General features: G+C 38.3%; 1 protein-coding gene across 1 annotated transcript; it reads right to left on the reverse strand.

The window, feature by feature from the left end:
* Window positions 1-770: 770 nt before the first annotated feature.
* On the reverse strand, window positions 771-18,715 carry LOC148374498 (leucine-rich repeat-containing protein 52-like). The gene is made up of 2 exons (XM_088337063.1): window positions 17,702-18,715; window positions 771-2,842 (listed from the first exon to the last, which is right to left on the reverse strand). The coding sequence occupies exons 1-2, from the start codon at window positions 18,345-18,347 to the stop codon at window positions 2,517-2,519; spliced, it is 972 nt and encodes a 323-aa protein (XP_088193189.1). The 5' UTR covers window positions 18,348-18,715; the 3' UTR covers window positions 771-2,516.

Below are 18,715 nucleotides of genomic sequence, written 5' to 3' on the forward strand. Positions count from 1 at the left end.
CACCGCAACTTGAAATTTTGCTGCACTCTGCCACCATCTCCTGGCTTGAAGTCATGATCAATCCTCAAGTACGAATAAACTCTTCTTTAATTTTTGGGGGTTTTCAATTGGCGTATTTTCTTACTTTCACCATTTTCAGGCTACACTAACAAAAAAACAAAGAACATGAACAAGCATGAGGTAACTCTCCACCACTCCTCCCCCTTTCATGGTTCCTTATGTATTGCGAGTCCCAAAATATTGGTACCAAAAGTAAGACAAAAGCAGATAGGCGCAGTGGAAAAAAATATAAAGGCTCTTTGAACTCAGTTGGGTATAGTTAACACATACTTAATAGAAAAATAGTCAACTTTTTGAGTACAACTCAAACAACGCACCTCATCTTTAAAGGGAAACTATTATTTACCAATTGAGTGAAGACAGAAAACATGGCAAACGTTGCCCTCACCTTGTATGGCTTGTTGGTGCATCATTAGTGTACTCATGCAAGATGATGTATCTCAACTCCATGATCAGCACGCAATTTTGTTTGTGCAATCTGTGCACTTACATCAGCACAGGTTCGTCAACTCTCAAAAACACTTACAAAGATGACTGTAGTCCTTGAATTGGAGTTTGTCTAACTGTGATTATGTTTCAAATGTTGGACCCTTTTTGATTTGATTGGTTTGTCACTGTAAACAAGAACGTTGATGCCAGAAAAACGGCTAAGCATATGAAGCCGCATAGTAATAGAAAACATACTCCCACAACCGGTTAATAAGCTCAACCATCAAACGTTTTTAATTATTGTTATGATAAAAAAATCAATGGCAATGATCATGATTGTGTCAAAAAAAATAACTGCTCACGAGCGCTTGTATTTGCTTTTCCCAAAACTTCTTACATAACAATTAATGTTTTTTTAAACATGAGTGACTTAACCCAAGATTACGAATCATAGCTCATATTTGATCATCTCCTTCTCAATCTTTACTGACACGTCAAAAATATATCCTTAACCTGTACCGTTGATACTTGTTTTTTTCAAAGTTTCTCAATTGAGCTGTGACCTTGAAACCGTTTGACAACATAATCAGGAGTCCCAAATTTAGCCCTTTGGTAGTATAGACACTTCTTTACTTGGACCATCCATCAAACAATCAAATCATGATTTATCACACACTCAATAAATGTCTATTGGGAACAGAATTAGTCAATTGTAATTTGTTAATCAACAGATTGGGTTGAAGACTTGATTAGGGTAGGCTGAAGGGCTAAAGGTATGTACATCTATCTTGCCCCTTTCCTTTTACAAATAATTTGTCTGATTTCAAGTATTCTTATTCTTCTAGTAAAATGTTAAAAGCTTATTTTAACTTGTTTTACCTTTGAAATAATAAAAACAAAGCTAGTATCAGCACCGGTATCTGTGTCAGAGCACATCTATCCATAGATTTTAGTATTATTTCTTCCATTTATTTTATATTCTTATTTCTTTATAGTTAAACTTTAATGATACATATCTAAGCAGTCATACTGTTTTGCTGCTATACAAAAATATCTAGTTGCTACTGGTAAAATATAGTAAAATATAAAGAATATTCATTCTCAATGATATTTAAGTGAGTACTAATACAGTTACCAACCTTATTTTAAGGTATCGGTAATCACAAAAAAAATCGCAATATGAGAAGCCCTTTATTAGTCATTTTTTAGTCTGGAATCACAAATCATATTGTGAGGTCAATTTCAAGCAATTTTAAGCAAAAGATTACATTGAGATTTTTTGGGCATGTCTTCAGATGTATAAGTCATAGGGGGAGGGAGGCGTATTAATGTTATGATTATCTGTTTGGGATTGGTATTGATGAACACTCATGAGTATAGGTAGAGGTATAAAAAAAACGTTATTGCGTAACCATACTTGAAATAACAAAGTTGGCAACTAGTGCATATTTAATTTAAAATAATCTAATGTTCTCTATTTACCAAAAAAAAAAAATCAAAAGATGGATTCTTTTATGCATGTCTTTTAATTTTTTGTGAGATATTCCCTTCAGTTTGTTCCGGCTAAAAAATGAATTTGCAAAATTATCTGCCAAAGCAAAAATATTTGTTGAGTAATGTAGATATCATGGAAGTAAATGAGTGACTTTCCAGGAACCATTTGCACCCCATATGTTTAAAATCTTGAGCCAACATGACAGTTAACCTGGTGCTACGTTTGCTATTTTACCCAATCTGGTTATTTTTGATCCATCAGTTTTAAGAGATTACCTGTTGAGCTACACTCGTAAACAGTTGATTAAACACTCATTTATGCTTATCCATAATAGAAAAGAAACAAATTGCTGTCTCACTCCCTACTTGACTCGATGGAACCAAACAAAAAGTGTTTTCATACATAGTCTCCATCGTCTGTTTCAAGCCAGTTCCCCTCTGATAAGAGTTCCTGGAAGAAGACATCCAGGAGGTCCTGGAAGCAGACAGGAGGCACTGTGAGAATCCAAACCGTCTAATTTGAAGCTGCCCTCCTAAGCAGTGTGTTTTAACAAAGCGTCTTCATGGGCACCTCTAGCCCGTTCGGTCCGACATGACTCCGCAGCGCCTTCGTCTTCCTCGTCGAGTTCTAACTGCTCGTCAATTTTCTTGATGTAGCGCTCATAAAGCACCATGATGACCCCCATAAACCAAGCCAGGACAGTGCCCGCGGCGAAGATGACAAAGCCAATGATGACAAAGAAAAGATAGTCCCAGGAACCTAATGTGTGATGGCACAACGTCCGCAGTTCCACACCGGCCTCGCCGAGACGACGGCCCTGGAGGTCGTCTGGAGAATGGCACAATGTTTGGCCCTCATCTGTAAAATATACGGTAAGTCAGTACAAGACAGCAGAATTGCAGGGGATATGTAATTCATAAGATGCACCTAATAGGGTGGCTAACATGTTTGCAATATTTTGATAGGTCAACAGAATGTAAAGGCAGGTAAAACATCTGGCATAGAATAGAATAGAATATACCTTTATTGTCATTGTTACAAAATGGGTTAACATATTGTGACAACGATATGGGTCCTTTTAGGGCCCAAAGGTGTTATGTGCAACATCTAGAAGAGTGGTTCTCTTTTGGTCTGACTTTAGGACACACGAACCAACCCCAAATTTCAAACCTCGACCCAAATCACGATGACAGTTCCACTTTTCAAATGTATTGAATCAAAGGGTTGTGTAATTTGAACCAGTGATAGTAGAACATACTGTTTTTTAATAAAACAAATTTAAGCAATACTATTCCCTTTAATGCTCAATTTGCTGCATTTTTATAGAATCCAAAATGGTTTGATTCCTCATTTGAGCCTTCCTTTGTGGAGTTTGCATGTTATGAGTTTTCTCGTAGTAACACCAAGTAGTCATAGATTTTTGAGCCTTTGGGCAGAAAAGCCACTCGTGCGCAACCCGTAATTGTGGGTAAAAAATAAAACAAGACCAGTTACAATAAAATGTAGAATGAAAAAGCCTTTCATATTGTCAACCAAATGGAAATACAAATACAGATCGTCTTAATATTTAAATGAGCCTGTGCTGGTTGTCAGGGTTGGGGAGGGTTACTTTAACTTGATTACTTTCAATTACTTTCGGATTACTCCGATACCAAATATAATAATAAAAGACAAAAGAAACTAAATATGAATACAATTATGACTCACAACACGTGGTAAGCTTTCTCTCCTGGCTTTGATCTCTTTGATCTCAAGCAAAACTAACATAAAATGTGACAGAAACAAAATGAAAATAAATCCAAACAGCTTGCCAACATCATTTTTGCCGTTCCATGTGTTCCGTTACTCCCCAAGCCTGCAGAATATTTAGTAAATTTATTCATATTTAGTTTCTTTTGTCTTTTATTAGCATATTTGGTATTGGAGTAATCCAAAAGTAATTGAAAGTAATCGAGTTAGAGTAACCCTACCCAACCCTGCTGGTTGCAACTGTACCACAGAATCAAAAGGGTCTTTTTTCCAGATGAGCAGTCTGAGCAATCAAACAAAATGCTTCATTTCGGTAGCTTCAGCCCTTCATAACAGACTTTACAAGCAAAAACATGGAACGCCGACTTCTTTCTTTCATATGCTAGCACATCGCTGCACGGAACACACTGAGCTTTGTCTCCACCTTTGTCTTCAAGTTAAAAAATATCTACATCTCATATATTATTTCTTTTCTTATTTTGGTTTTGAATATGTCTTCTCAGCAAAGAAAAACATTCTATAGGCAATGAAAAGATTCAGCTTCAACGTACACCCATGTTTATGTATTATTATTTTCTATTGTTTGACTGTTTTTGTGCAAATAATTTGTTGTTTCCTTTATTTAATTAGTGATTGATGTTGATTTTTGTGCTGTGCCTAAAAAACTTTAATAATTTATTTATTTATTCATTCATTTATTCATTCATTCATTCATTCATTCAAATATTCATTCATTCATTCATTCATTCATTCAATCATTCATTCATTCACCAACCCGAGCAAAGGATCATTTCATGTTTGACATAAGTTACTTCTCTTTCTGAACCAACTCTAGAATTGCCCTAGAACTTACAACAATGGAGTTAATTTGTAGGGAATAACTCAAAATGTTAGTTTAAATATTCCCAAGTAGTGGGTCCTCGCGTTTTTGACCCCCTATTGGGTTGTTTTTTCACTTAAATGTTTTAAAGGTAATTATGAACTGTTGATAACAATGAAGTTAGTGGTAAAATTGTGATATCGAGAGAATGCATGGGTCAATTCATGCAGTTTTACAACAATAACATTAAGGTTTCGGTTAAAAATATACTGTAGGTCAGTTTCTGAGATAATGTTAAGTTCTGCTTACACCAGAGATCTGGAACTGCTGAATTAGAGCAACATGTAACTGAAATTACTACAATAATCTAAATTATTCCAGTTTTTATGACGTTTCTGTCATGAGCTCTCTCTCTCTACCAGTAACCAGCACCAATCATCTCCCCGCCCTGTCACTGCACCCTGATCTGTTTCACCTGTCAGTTCTCGTTTACAACCAGCTGTTTGAAATTCCCTGCCAATCAAGCTCTTAAAGCCCTGCCTTACAGCCTACCTTTGTCAGATCGTCTGCAAAGCCTACACCCGGAACCTGTTTGTTGGCGCTCTGGACTCTGAACCTGGATTTGTTTGACCCTTCTGCCTTCTTTTCTGCCCCGGTCTTCCAGACTCGTGGTGAGTGAGCCCAAACCCATCTCTTCCTACTTCCCCCAACGCCACTCAGCCACTGGGGAACACACACACACACACACACTCACACAGACAGGGACATTCGCTCCCGTTGCCCCATCCCTAAATAAACTTTCTTAACGTGACGCAATTGTGGTCCTCGTCTGCCTGATTCGTGACTGTTTCTCTCGTTTATCCTGGAGTGTCATTGTTCATCTTGTTGCAAACAATCTTCACTACGTTATTCTCAAGGACAATAAATATTATTTTATTCTAAATATATTGTTACATGAAAAGTGTTTGACTTGGTAAAACATGTTAATTGGCAACAACTTTTGGATTGTATCTTATTAGCTTACACAGGTCATCATGACGGGGTGTGTGAGTGTGTTTGAGAATGGGTAAGTGCGACAGCAGAATTTCGCAACACAGCATCATTATGGACTTTTTGGACTATTTTACCGGCTTGATGCGTCGTTGCTGTCATAAACTTTCTGGAAAAATGTCAACATATTACCTATTGATGTTCAATATGTTTTGTGTACTGTTACTCAATGCTAAATCTATTGCACCCTGGTCATCCAGGAAGAGGATTACCACTTGTGAGGCCCCTTCTCAAGGTTTCTTCATTTTCCTCATTCTGAGGTTTTGAGTTTTTCCTTGCCCGCATCTTAGTTTAAGATCAGGCGATGGTGTAATTGTAATCCTTTGAGACATCTTGTGATTAAGTGCTGTACAAATAAAAGTGACTTGACTTGATTATGGATGTGAGTGCAGTTTGATTGAGGCTTGTTTTCAAACCAGCTTTGAAGATGTCCGAGGAAATACATTTTATTTAGGTAGGGATGTTTTGTTCTCAAAACCATAAAAAGTATCTATCCCAAAGGCCTTCAAGTTCAACCAACGAGCTTGATAAATAATTTAAAGGGGTTACGTAATGTTTTGCAAAGAACATACTCACTGAGCTCCAGCTATCATGTGCTACACGTGCTGAGCAAAGGGGCCTTCTTCTTTATACGGAACCGCGAGCTAAAGCGTAACACTATCTTCATGCAGCTTTAAATTACAGAGCAAAGGCTTCATTATTCAAATCCCTTTTCTTAGCAGGGGCTTGTCTTTGCACATGCACAAAACCAAAAAGTGAAGGGAAAACTGAGCTATGGAAAGATAGCATAAAATACAGAGAGGGAGGGGGGCAAACCATTGATTCTCATCATACTGTAATACATCTTTCAAAGGCCTGCCAGTGAATTTTAACATGTTATGTTCAACAGTGCTCTAAAAGCGAAATCTCCAATGCAGTTTTATTTTGTCGAAGTCAGTGTGAAATTGGAAAAAAATACTCAAATATCATTTCTATTAAACTGATTATACGTGAATCCCAAGACATCCTGTACTAAATATACTTTTGTCTCTTTCACAAAATATAGAAAGTTGGTTTTGTATATTGGCAGATGGATCCGTGAAGTGACTGACCTTTGAGTCATGACCGGAAGAAAAAACAGGAATATGGATACAGGAATCTGAATGTGTTTCTTGACTCTCAATTGCATTTAGAAGAAATCAAAGTGAAGTGATTCAGGTATCTATTTACCAGGGATGGGTGAGTGTTGATTCCAGGTATTGGTGGTGATTACCAGCCTTTTTAAAGAGATTTTTACTTTCGCTGATATTAGTATCTGGGGTTCTCTAGTGGCCATTTACCATTGGGAACCCGAAGATTTAGGAATTATGAGTTGTCATTAATTAAAAAAAAACATTTTGAAAGGGATTGTGTGTCTTATTTGGCGCCTCTTAGTGGTAAGAAAAACTTGATTCATTAAAAAAACAATATTGATTTAAATAAAAAGCTAAAGTACACTAACTATTATATAAAATATTATTTAAAAAAAAAATTGCAAATCTTTAAATGTGTATTTATTTTACATAAGATGAGCCTCACCTTTGTAGGAACTGATATATTTATCTGTCATCTTGCTGCTACAGGTACCCGGGACAAACAACCCCAATAGGTTGCAAAAGACTTGGCTAAAACATGAGAAATAAAATTGTGCAGTTTGGTCACTTTGACTCTCCGTAGTTTGTATTCTTACTTTTGCTTATTAGCACTGTTTTTTGGTTGGATTATATTTAACAGCAAAATCCATTGGCCAAATGGTACACACTGTCCCATTAAGGAAAATATTATGTTGAAAGTCGAAAGAAAAAAGCAAAGCGTTTTTTGGACAGTGACTAGAATCTTTGGCACTGTTGTTATCTACAACTGATATCAGGATTGATGGTTTCTTGAAAGTTAAGTATTATATCAGTATCAGTCTAAAACAGGCAAGTTTGCCTCTGGGGCTGGATCTTTAAATTATGTTCAAAGGGCTGCACAGACCACAGATAATTACAAACCACAAACTATTATTACACCATCCCCTGATCTAAAACCTACATGAGGGCAAGGAAAACTCAAAAACCTTAACATGAGGAAAATGAAGAAACCTTGAGGTAATCCCCCTTCCAGGACGACCAGGCTGCAATGGATGTTGTCATAACAATTCATACACAGATTGCCCCAAACGTCATACTGCTTTAAAATGAATAAAAAATAGTTTTAGCAACGAACAGGCAATACATGAGATCAAACTACTTTGCTGGGCCAAGTATGGTCAAGTCAGGTCAAGTAAAATCCATTTGTACAACCCTTAATCACAAAATGTCTCAAAGAACTGCACAGGCCACAATGGCACCATCCCCTGATTTGAAACCAAAATGGAAAGGAAACAACTAAAAAAACTCTGCATGGGGATAATAAGACACCTTGAAAAGGGGTCACATAAGAGGGCTTAAATAGATGTTGCATTTGTTGAACTTATACAAAACGTAGTCAACATCATCAATTAACGTATATAATATAAAAAAAATGTTAATATGTTGTAAAAAATAAAAGCTGAGAAAATACGGCACAATATTGTCTTAACGTGGAACTTGTCGTCAGCTGTTTTATAACTTTACTGCCCTGTAGTGGCGGGAAGGTGTATTTGGTTTGTATTTATTTAATAAATCATAACTTTTAATAGCAGTGAGCCAGAGACTTGCTTTTTTTAGACATAGTGGTACTCAGAAATTTACAGCGGGCCAGATGAAATCATCCGACGGGCTTGATCCAGCCTGCGTGCCGTATGTTTGATATGCATGGTCCCCAAAAAATGGTGTTATTGAACTTAGTTGCATCTTAGTTGCTTTGATGGTACGGAGAGCAAACCTTGGACACCACGTTAGAGAGACCATTTCTCCTATCTGACCTGCACCTCTGGATTCCCTGAAAGAGCCAGACTGTGTAAAGCACAGGTGTCAAACAGGCGGCCCGCGGGCCAGATCTGGCCCACCAATGGTTTAAATCTGGCCCGCAAGACAACAGTGAGAGAAGCGCAAGAGGAAAATGAGCTGTAGTTTTAAATATTTCCACCGGATGTCACCAAAGCCAGTTAACACTTGCAAAACAATTGAGGTAGTATTTCTCCATTTCTCTCTGACTCGCTTCTTTTTTATTTATTCCTCCCTTTTTTTCTTTCTCCTGTTCACTCTCTCTTTCTCTCTCTTCTTCTCTTTTCTCTATTTGTCTCTCACCCTCTAACTCTTTATTTTTCTCTGTCTTGCTCTCTTTCTATTTTCTCTCTCTAATTTACACTTAAATCCTCTTTTTTTCTATTTTTCTATTTCTTTCTCGCCCTCTTTCTTTCCCCTTTTTGACCTCTCTCTCTCTCTCACCCCACTTTGTCTCTTTTTCTCCTGTTGACTCTTTCTTTCCGTCGTTTCACTTCTCTTATTCTTTTTATCTTTCTCTTTTTTCACTTTCTTTTTCTCTCTATATTCATTTCCCCCTTCTTATCCATTCATATCTCTATCTTGCTCTCTCTTTTTCTCTCACTGTTACTCTGTCTCCCTTGTTCTCCCTATCTGTCTCTTTCCCTCCATCTCTTTCTCTCTCTTTTTCTTCCTTTCTCTTTCTCTTAAACTTACTAGTCCGGCCCCCGTGAGATTTTTTGATAGCATTTGTGGCCCCCAGCTAAAACCAGTTTGACACCCCTGGTGTAAAGGAACGTGTGTCTGCTTTCATTTTGAAAATCTAGGACTTGGCATACATTGAAAGCTTTAAATTCCACCACATTCTCCCTTTGCCTGGGAGATGCATATCATTTCATGAACAAGGTGTCCTCCTCATTGGTGAGTGTTGTGCAAAATCATTGTTTCATTAAAAAAGGTCAAAGGTAAGAAATTTTCATTTAATGGCAAGATTTTAAAGTCAGAGGATAGCTCTTCTTTAATATTTTTACAAATGTCTAAATAGTAAAAAAACATAACCTTGAGGTTTAATAGCATCACTCCCTCGATAAAACAATACAAAAACATGACATCAAAACACAAGGGCTTTCCCTTTCTGCTTCCCCCATCTTTGCTATGCTCTATTTCGAGATGCCCCCCCTTACATAACAGCTGAGCGTGCTGCTAATCTGCCCAAGGAGGACGACACAGAGGAGAATGTGTTGGTTCCTTCCCCGAGCTTCCCCTCTTTTTTGGACTGTCATTGATGAGTCTCCTAAGCTGAGAAGACAACCCAGGAACCGTATATGAGGCTGGAACACTAAAGCTCCACCCCCGAAACTCAGATGCCCTGCACAAAATGTAGTCTTCCCAAAGCTTGGTACCGGAGACAAAATAGTCATCATGAGAGCACGTCACCTCCCCTTCCTTCTCCTCCCTTGCTGGCAGCTGTCACCGCCAAAGACTCGACTCCATATCAAGTTAGACAAAAGGCAGCGAGCGGCACGAAAATAGGGCAGCTCTTCCAGGACTCCTTTAAGCTGCGGGGTTCCGACGTGGGCGGGTGTGAGCCGAGTGTGTGCATTCATCTGTGGGCGAGATACGAGTTGGGGACGCCTCTTTAGCGAGAGCGAGACGGCTGCATTATAACCCCGCTGTTAGAATTATGACTGGCTTCCTTGCTCGCTATAAATAGCGGCTGCCCTTTCACACAGTCACTCATGCACAGTAGCTCAGAATCCAAATAACACCTAAATCCGAAGGATGACTAAATCAATTGATTTTGTGGTAAGGAGATCGGTTTCATTTTACAACCAAATTTGCACTGTAAAAGGATATGTTCTAGACGCCTTCCTCAAGAAGTGTTTTCTCGACCAGGAAGATATGTAGTTTCCTCTTTCACCTTGCAACTGAATAAAGACATGTTTAATGCAGACTTCCTTTCACTTACAGTGGGTTGCTATTGACATGTATGTAGTATGGCAAATACTACATATTAGTGTGTTTTTTTTTGTTTCTTTTAATCACACGCCAGCAATAGGATGGTGGTGATAATGTATGTTCGTTCATTTGTTTTTGTGTCTGTCCACCCAAGACAAGGGTAAGGAGTTTAGATATGACCACCATCTTTCATAGGCAGTCAGGTAAGCTACCCTAGATGTGATAAATGCCAGAAAAACCTGACTCAGCCCTTTTGTTTTGTTGACTCAGCATTTTTTCCCCAGAAAGACCTTCCACTCTCCTAGGCCAGAGCAGCATTGAATATCAACGTCATCTTTTACAGACAATCGGGAAGGTTACCTCAGATGGGAAAACAGACAAAAATGCTGATTTGGAATTTTTGGTTTTGCTTTCTAGAAATACATTTTACTCTCCCGGGCTAGAACGTGTTTGGCCACGATCCCAAACTTTCACAAGCAATCGGGTAGGTCACTAGAGTTAAAATGCAGAAAAAAACAACAACAAATAAACCCAGACTCAGCACTTTTGGTTTTGCTGACTCAGCATTTTTTTTGTCTTCATCTGGACTCAATCTTAAAATTTGGGCTTTTCATCTGCATGTGTCAATGACCCTGCTAAAAAGGGAAATTGCACCCAAAAAAGGCTTTGCCTTCTCAACGCAGGTAATTCTCTAATGGCGCACATCCATAAAAGGTATAGATGTTATCAGCGCTCATCGATACCAATTGTACCACAAGTGCATACCACTCACCCAAAATTAGAGACATATCAATTTTAAAAACATGCTGTAAATTGTTGACCCATAATGGCTGATTTTCCCTTAAAATTACATAAAATAAATATCTCTGCATTTGTAGTTCCTAATACTAGTGGTTGTCTCCCTTACACTGAGCTTGTATCAGCAATCAATACCGATGTACTGGGACTTGCCCATCCCTAACTTTTGCGATACCGCTTTTCTCTAGAAAGACATGACAATCAATACAAAAACCACGATGCAACTAGTAGATACAATTCTCGCCCACCCCTAACAATAAATTTGTATTTTTTAATTTTCATTAGATATTTTTAATCCCCAAAATTGCCAAAATGTGCAGAAAATAAATGACAATACAATGGTCATCTCATTTGTAATCAATAGTTCCTGCTTGTAGAACGACCAATTAAGGGCAGTCGTTACTGGTATCAACGACTATCACGAGTATGGTACCTTGAAATAAGGATGGCATTCGCCATAGTAAGGAAGACTGGTATCACCAGTGTATCTTGTGGCAGTTTCACGATCAGGAAAGAAAAGCACCCATATCTGGAAAAAAGCTATTTAGAATGTGATTAGTACTGTACTAGTAATCTGGGTGTATCCTGCCCATTTAGGTTGGATGGATGGATAGATGGATGGAAGGATGGATGGATGGATGGAATGAAATGAAATGATCTGCATTTACAAAGCGGTTTTCAGGTCAATGACTTCCCAAAGCGCTTTACAGTGTGCTTCACATTTCCCAATAGCGGCCGTGCAGTCATGTAAGGCGCTAACCTGCTTATTGGGGGTATTAGGGGTTCAGTGTCTTACCCAAGGACACTTCGACATGTAACATGGACAGATTGTTTCTAAAAATAATGTAAAAAATGGGAAATAATTTATTGAATTAAAATATATTCAGTGGAGTTTTTTTTGATAAACATCATCGTTCTTAATTGAAGGTTCGACTGGTATTGGTTTCAGGATTTAGATCTAAAAAAATGGTATTGAATGTTTATTCATTGGTGGTTCATTTTCCTTAATTTGAGCATAGTCTAACACCATAAACAAGAAATATGCATGTACTATTGGTTTATTTTTAGTACAAATTAATGTTTTGCGTACGTAAAGAATTAAGGAGCGAGATGAATTTAAAAGGGCATTGTGTAATACTTGATCACTCGGTTTTGCTGTGTTGTGTAGTGCAACCTAATATGAGTGCCACAAAGCACAAGGAAGAAAACAAGCTACAGAAACTCAAGGTGAACAAACCGTGCGATTTTTCTTCTCATTTTTTCACCCACAAGTTTGGGGGGTTGGTTTTGGGGCTACCCATAGGTGCGAGATCATGTCAGCCTCCTCTAGGTCAGCCTTATGTTATTTAAAATAAAATATAAGTATTTTTGAAATAATGCATGTTTATATTATAGTTTATGGTTTTTTTGCAAACTATTCAAATTAATATTGTTTTTTCTTAATCAGTCAAGTTTTTTAACACGAGGAGGAGCTAAATAATACACGATTTCCGTTTAGGAAAAAAAAACCAATAAAGTTTTTTTTCTTTCAGTCCTTATCAATTAAATGGTAATACAGTAATCCCTTATTATATCGCGATTGACTTTCCGTGGTTTAAAGATTTCACTGATTTACATCAGGCGTTGTGTTCTGTATTCTGATTGGCTGGACAGTCGACCTGTCTCTTTTTGCCTGTGTCTGCCTACGTGCCAATGAAATTGCAGTCTCAGTTTTACACTTACGGAAAACAGCTCGACAAACCTACATTACAAATGTGCAAACCCTTTTCAATTTAGAGTTTTTCTAAAAGCCATGATGTCAACAAAATGCTCTGGACCAACAAAAAAGCAGAGGAAAATGCTTTCTATCGCCGCCAAATCTGGACTTTTCCACATGCTATAAGCAAAGGTAAAAGCATTTTGATGCCACATTGTTGTTTTCCCAATAACGTCCACATGACGGCGACAAAATAACATCTGAAGTAAGGATTGTGTCCTGAAATCATTTTCAACAGTATTGGTGCAATCAAACAATCTTTAACATTTTAGTTTGACAGACCAGAATTTATCTATGAAAAAGAAAGAAAAAAAGTTAATAAAGTACAGTACTTTTTTTGTTGAAGGTGGTTTCTGTGACTTCAAAACATTCCACTTGATCACGCCATCTTCTAGCCAAAATCCTCATTGCAGCTCATTTTGTTGCACGTGCAAGTAGGTGAAATTCTAAAATGCTCTCACATAAACTCTTTCTTTTTCATCTGTTTGGGGGTTTGGGTTGTCATTTGGACTGTATTTGTCTTTTTCTCGCTTTCATCCTGGAATAGAAGAAAACAACCATGCGCAAGAAATCACACTCGTCCCCACATCCCCCCCTTCCCTTTACTCTAGCTTAATGCGCTCCACTCCGAAGATAAAAGTAAGATAAAAGCAGATAGGCCCTGCGAAAAAAAAAAAAAAAGGCTTTTTGAACTCAAACGTGTCTTGTAATAACATAGTTAATAGTGAAAATATTCCATCTGAAACCTTTTAAGGACACCTCAAACTACGCACCCCACCTTTGGACATATGTTTGAGCATGAAAACAGAGTTTGTTCTTTGGTTTCACTGTATAATAGAGCAGACATGGGGACTTGAGACTTAGTGACTTGGACTCGAGTCGACTCGAGTCGCTGTTTTTATGACTTGTGACTTGACTTGGACTTGGCAATCTAAGACTCGGGACTTGACTTGTGACTTGACTTGCCCAAGAAAAAAATACTTGGGACTTACTTGGGACTTGAAGGTGAAGACTTGAGACTTACTTGAGACTTGCACATGTGTGACTTGGTCCCATGTCTGTAATAGAGTATTCGACAGATAAATGTGTCTGCTTCGTGGGTTTTGACTATTGCGGTTCTTTTCGGCACGTAACCGCTGCAAATAACGTGGGATTACTGTACAAAAAAAATCAAGCGTCATTCTCAGATGTAAGCTAATCACATTTAGCCCGAATCATCTGACCTGAACACACATCAATTCAATAATGCAACAGTGATTCTTTGCAATGCAGCCTGCATATATATAAACTAATGAGCACAATTGCAAGAATCACGTGATGGGCTGTCTTGCTGTGCATCTCATGTCATAGAATGTCAATATGCTCCAGTTCCATCGTCCGCAACAGTTTGCAGAGGCTGTGTGCAGTGGAGACGTTTGGATTTGCTAAACAAATCAGTTGAGGTGCAGAATCGAACAAAACACACTTTAAACTGGACCATACTTGGCCTGCACTGCTGTCACTTTAGCCTGTGTTTAATCTTATTTTTATCTTATTGCCTTAACTCATCTTGGGTTAATCTTATATTTTTATCTTTTATATATTTGTAATAAATTCTTTTTGGTATACATGTAAATAGTTTCTTAGTTCTATTACGCTGACAACTGTGTGGACGACAATGTAAGAATTTAATTGTGTAGGGAATCGTGATTCTTTAGAGTGCATATGACAATAAACACTTTGAATTTAAATTTGAATCACTGTGTGTGACCTTTCACACTGCCCCCAAGCTGAAGTTTAATAGATCAGAGATGTGTATGACTGGCAGCTGGATGGGGGCCCCGATCCTGAAAGAATGAAATCGGTGACCTTCGGAATTCTGGTCGTTTTTTTGGAGGCATGAGTGACATGTGCTGAAAGCCTAACACAGGTCCAAATTAGGGCAGTTGGATCGCGAGGTCGGATTTCATGGAAGAGTTATGGAATTGGTGGCAGCATTTGAAGTCTCTCACACCGGAAACACATCATTCATTATAATTAAGAGCAATTTAAATGTAGAGAGGTGAGATTCTGCAATGAGTAGCCACGGCATATCTCAACAATACAACTCTTGGTTACGCGATTAAAACACACAAAGGCATGGAATTAAAAAAACTCTTTTAGGATAACAAGTATATGCCTCTAATGCAAAATGACACAATACCATGAGTGTCAAGCATTTAGAATCATAATCAACAGTGCAAATCGAAACAGCATCTTGCATTGATGGTTGGCTTCAGGTGACATTTGTGTGAGTGTATTTCAAACACTCAAGTCACCATATTCAGTTACAGTACATGAGAAGGGTAAATGATCACACCTCACTTGGTGTGCACCGCTTTAGGTCCTAATCCTGTCAGAGTTGAAGCTTCAGAGCTATAATTATTATTATTATTATTTCTGCTTTTTAGCAATATTATTAAAGCTGCCTGGACTTAGAGTTGAAGCTTTAACTTTTGAGGTCTCATCTCATCTCATCTCATTAGCTGTACCGCTTATCCTCAGTAGGGTCGCGGGGGTGCTGGAGCCCATCCCAGCAATCATCGGGCAGTGGGCAGGGGACACCCTGAACTGGTTGCCAGCCAATCGCAGACTTTTGAGGTCATCAATACATATTAAGACTTCTTGTTTTTACAAAGCACAAGATTCTTTTTATCTATTTTTTTCCCTCTCCAATTTTTGTAGGCCCTTAGCACAAGGGTGGGCAAATTCTTTGAGTCACGGGATCGATTGGGTTGGTAAATTTGGCTGGCCCAGGAGGGAAAAAAAACGATTTATTGGATTTTTTGGAATCCGCCGATACAGATTCTCAAATCCGATACCTCAGCAATACATGAGAAAAAAACATAATGTAGGCTCAGTCAGTTTTGTCATATTCATTTATGAATCAAAATACAAGGAGGTGTCTACGTATACACATTATATTTCAGTTTATATGTTTTTTGTAAAAATATAATTGTATTAAATACTGTAGTTTAAGAAACACTCAGGATGAAAGTGAATTGATGTAATTTAAATATATGCATGGAAAACCCCAATGACAAGGGGCTAGCTCAGAAAAGGCTTTATTTTGGCATGAAATTTAATAAATAGATACATGGTAAAAAAAGAACATGCTATTTGCAGGTTGACCTTGAGCGCAATGCACAAGAACAGATACTGGGCCCAAGAGCTACTTTTTTCTTTACTGATTAGCGCAAAGGGCTACCAGTGTGAAATGCATTTCCAAAATAGCAACTTATGTTACTACTATGTTGTTACAGAGTTATTATTGTTAGAAGTGGGGTTAAAATAAGCCCAGTCAATTACTAAAGTGTTGTTTTTAAAGACACTGACTATGTCAATGATTTGTCATGCCAGTTGGAAATCAAATTTCTTAGTAAATCAATATAACCCATGACTGGTGGGTCCTTTTCAGAACCAGTCTGTGGGCTGGTCAGGTGCTCTTAGACAGGTACCTGGTGTACTCAGGCACCATGTTGGAGCCTCTTAACACACTGTATAACATCATGTTATTTTTGCCATTTTCGTATGGCAGGCCAAAGTATAAAACCTGACGGGCAGGTGTTGGCCGGCGGGCTGCCATTTGCTCACCCTTGCTTAGGCACAACTTCTGCATACCGTATGACTTTCACACCAGTAACTTGGAAAACTTCAAAATAACCCTTCCAATACTATAAATATATGACCGTTGATACACTCTCATTTTGAAATTGTTCTTTGGCCTAATGAAGAATGCCTTTTTTTTTCACTTAAATAGATAGATAGATAGATAGATAGATAGATAGATAGATAGATAGATAGATAGATAGATAGATAGATAGATAGATAGATAGATAGATAGATAGATAGATAGATAGATAGATAGATAGATAGATAGATAGATAGATAGATAGATAGATAGATAGATAGATAGATAGATAGATAGATAGATAGATAGATAGATAGATAGATAGATAGATAGATAGATACTTTATTCATCCCCTAAGGGAAATTCATATTTCCAGCAGCATCCCTGAGCTGAGAACAGTACAATAATAAAGCCAAAAGAATACAATATACAAATACCCAGTGTGACGTGCAAATGCCCACTGTAGCGTGTTATACGGGCATATATATATATATATATATATATATATATATATATATATATATATATATATATATATATATATATATATATATATATATATGTACCAGGGTGCCTGCTCAGGACAGCTAATACTGAAACTAGCTCACCAGTGCTGGGACAGTGTGTTTTTCTAGTAAAATATTTTTTTTAGTGGTTGACTGAGTCTATTTAACTTCCAATAAATAACCCGATAATAAAATAATAACTACATAGTAATAACATGATATGTTTGGGTATATAAAAGTGTATGCCCTTTGTGCCCATTAATAACAAAAGGTATATATATATATATATATATATATATATATATATATATATATATATATATATATATATATATATATATATATATATATATATATATATATATATATATATATATATATATATACATATATATATATATATATATATATATATATATATATATATATATATATATATATATATATATATATATATATATATATACATATATATATCTTTTACATACACGCATACAAATAATAGTGATTGAAAAAGAAGTAACCTTGAAACTTGAAGCCCTCCAGGTGAACCCAGAGACAGAGCTCCTCTCTCCCGCACTCACAGCTCCACGGGTTGCCGCTGAGGCCCACAGAGCGCAAGGAGGGCAGTGAGATGAGGGAGCTGATGTTGAGCGCCGTCAAGTTGTTCCGGCTCACGTCCAGCACCTGAAGATTTATGTTCTCTACAAAGGCGTCCGGGTGGATCTCCGACAGAAACGTGTTGTCCGTCATCCTCAGCATGATCAAACTGTCCAGAGGACCGAAGGTCCTGTCCTCGATACGGGTGAGGATGTTGAAAGAGAGGTCAAGGTAGGCCAACTTCCTAAGATTCCCAAAAGTGGACTGGGAGATCTCCGTCAAGGAGTTGTTGCTGCAGTCCAGGTACACCAGATCCGAGAGGTAGTTGAGCGCGAGCGGGGGAAGCTCCGCAATGAAGTTGTTGGAGATGATGAGCTGCCGGGTGGCCAGAGGCAAATCTTCGGGGAAGCTGTTCAGCTGCTGCCCTGCACATTGAACCACAAGCTGTTCATCGCACACGCAGCGGTCCGGGCATCCTGATGCGAGAAGCGGGGATGCGGCGGACAGTTCAGTACAACCTAGGAGCACGGCGACCACCAGGAACAAACTTGGCTGCGGGGCAAGACGCATGACACCGCCGAGGGCTTCATCTAGCCCACACGGTGCGATCCACACGTGCTCACATTCTTCATGGACCTCCGCCGGACGATCGTAATAGCGCGGAAATTGTTTCCACAGAGGTCAGCGGAGACGGTTGGCCTTGGCGCCTCTCTCGCGCGTAATGTTTCAGCTCATCCTGTCAGCTGGTCCTGATCCCTGGCCAGCGTGCTTCTGATGTGCTTTTCATACCTCGTGGGTTTGAGGCAGTGCAAGGTTTCCCTCTTCGGAGCACGTCTGCGCGCTCCCACTGTGCTTGTCTTGTTTGGCTCTGGCATCCTCTCGCCTCCCAAACCCCGTCAAGGGGGGTGGGGAAGCTGGAGGGGGTTGGAGCACCGGGC

The sequence above is a fragment of the Urocampus carinirostris genome, chromosome 1 (genome assembly GCF_059441175.1).
Source record: "Urocampus carinirostris isolate Australia breed hairy pipefish chromosome 1, RoL_Ucar_1.0, whole genome shotgun sequence".
NCBI lineage: Eukaryota > Metazoa > Chordata > Actinopteri > Syngnathiformes > Syngnathidae > Urocampus > Urocampus carinirostris.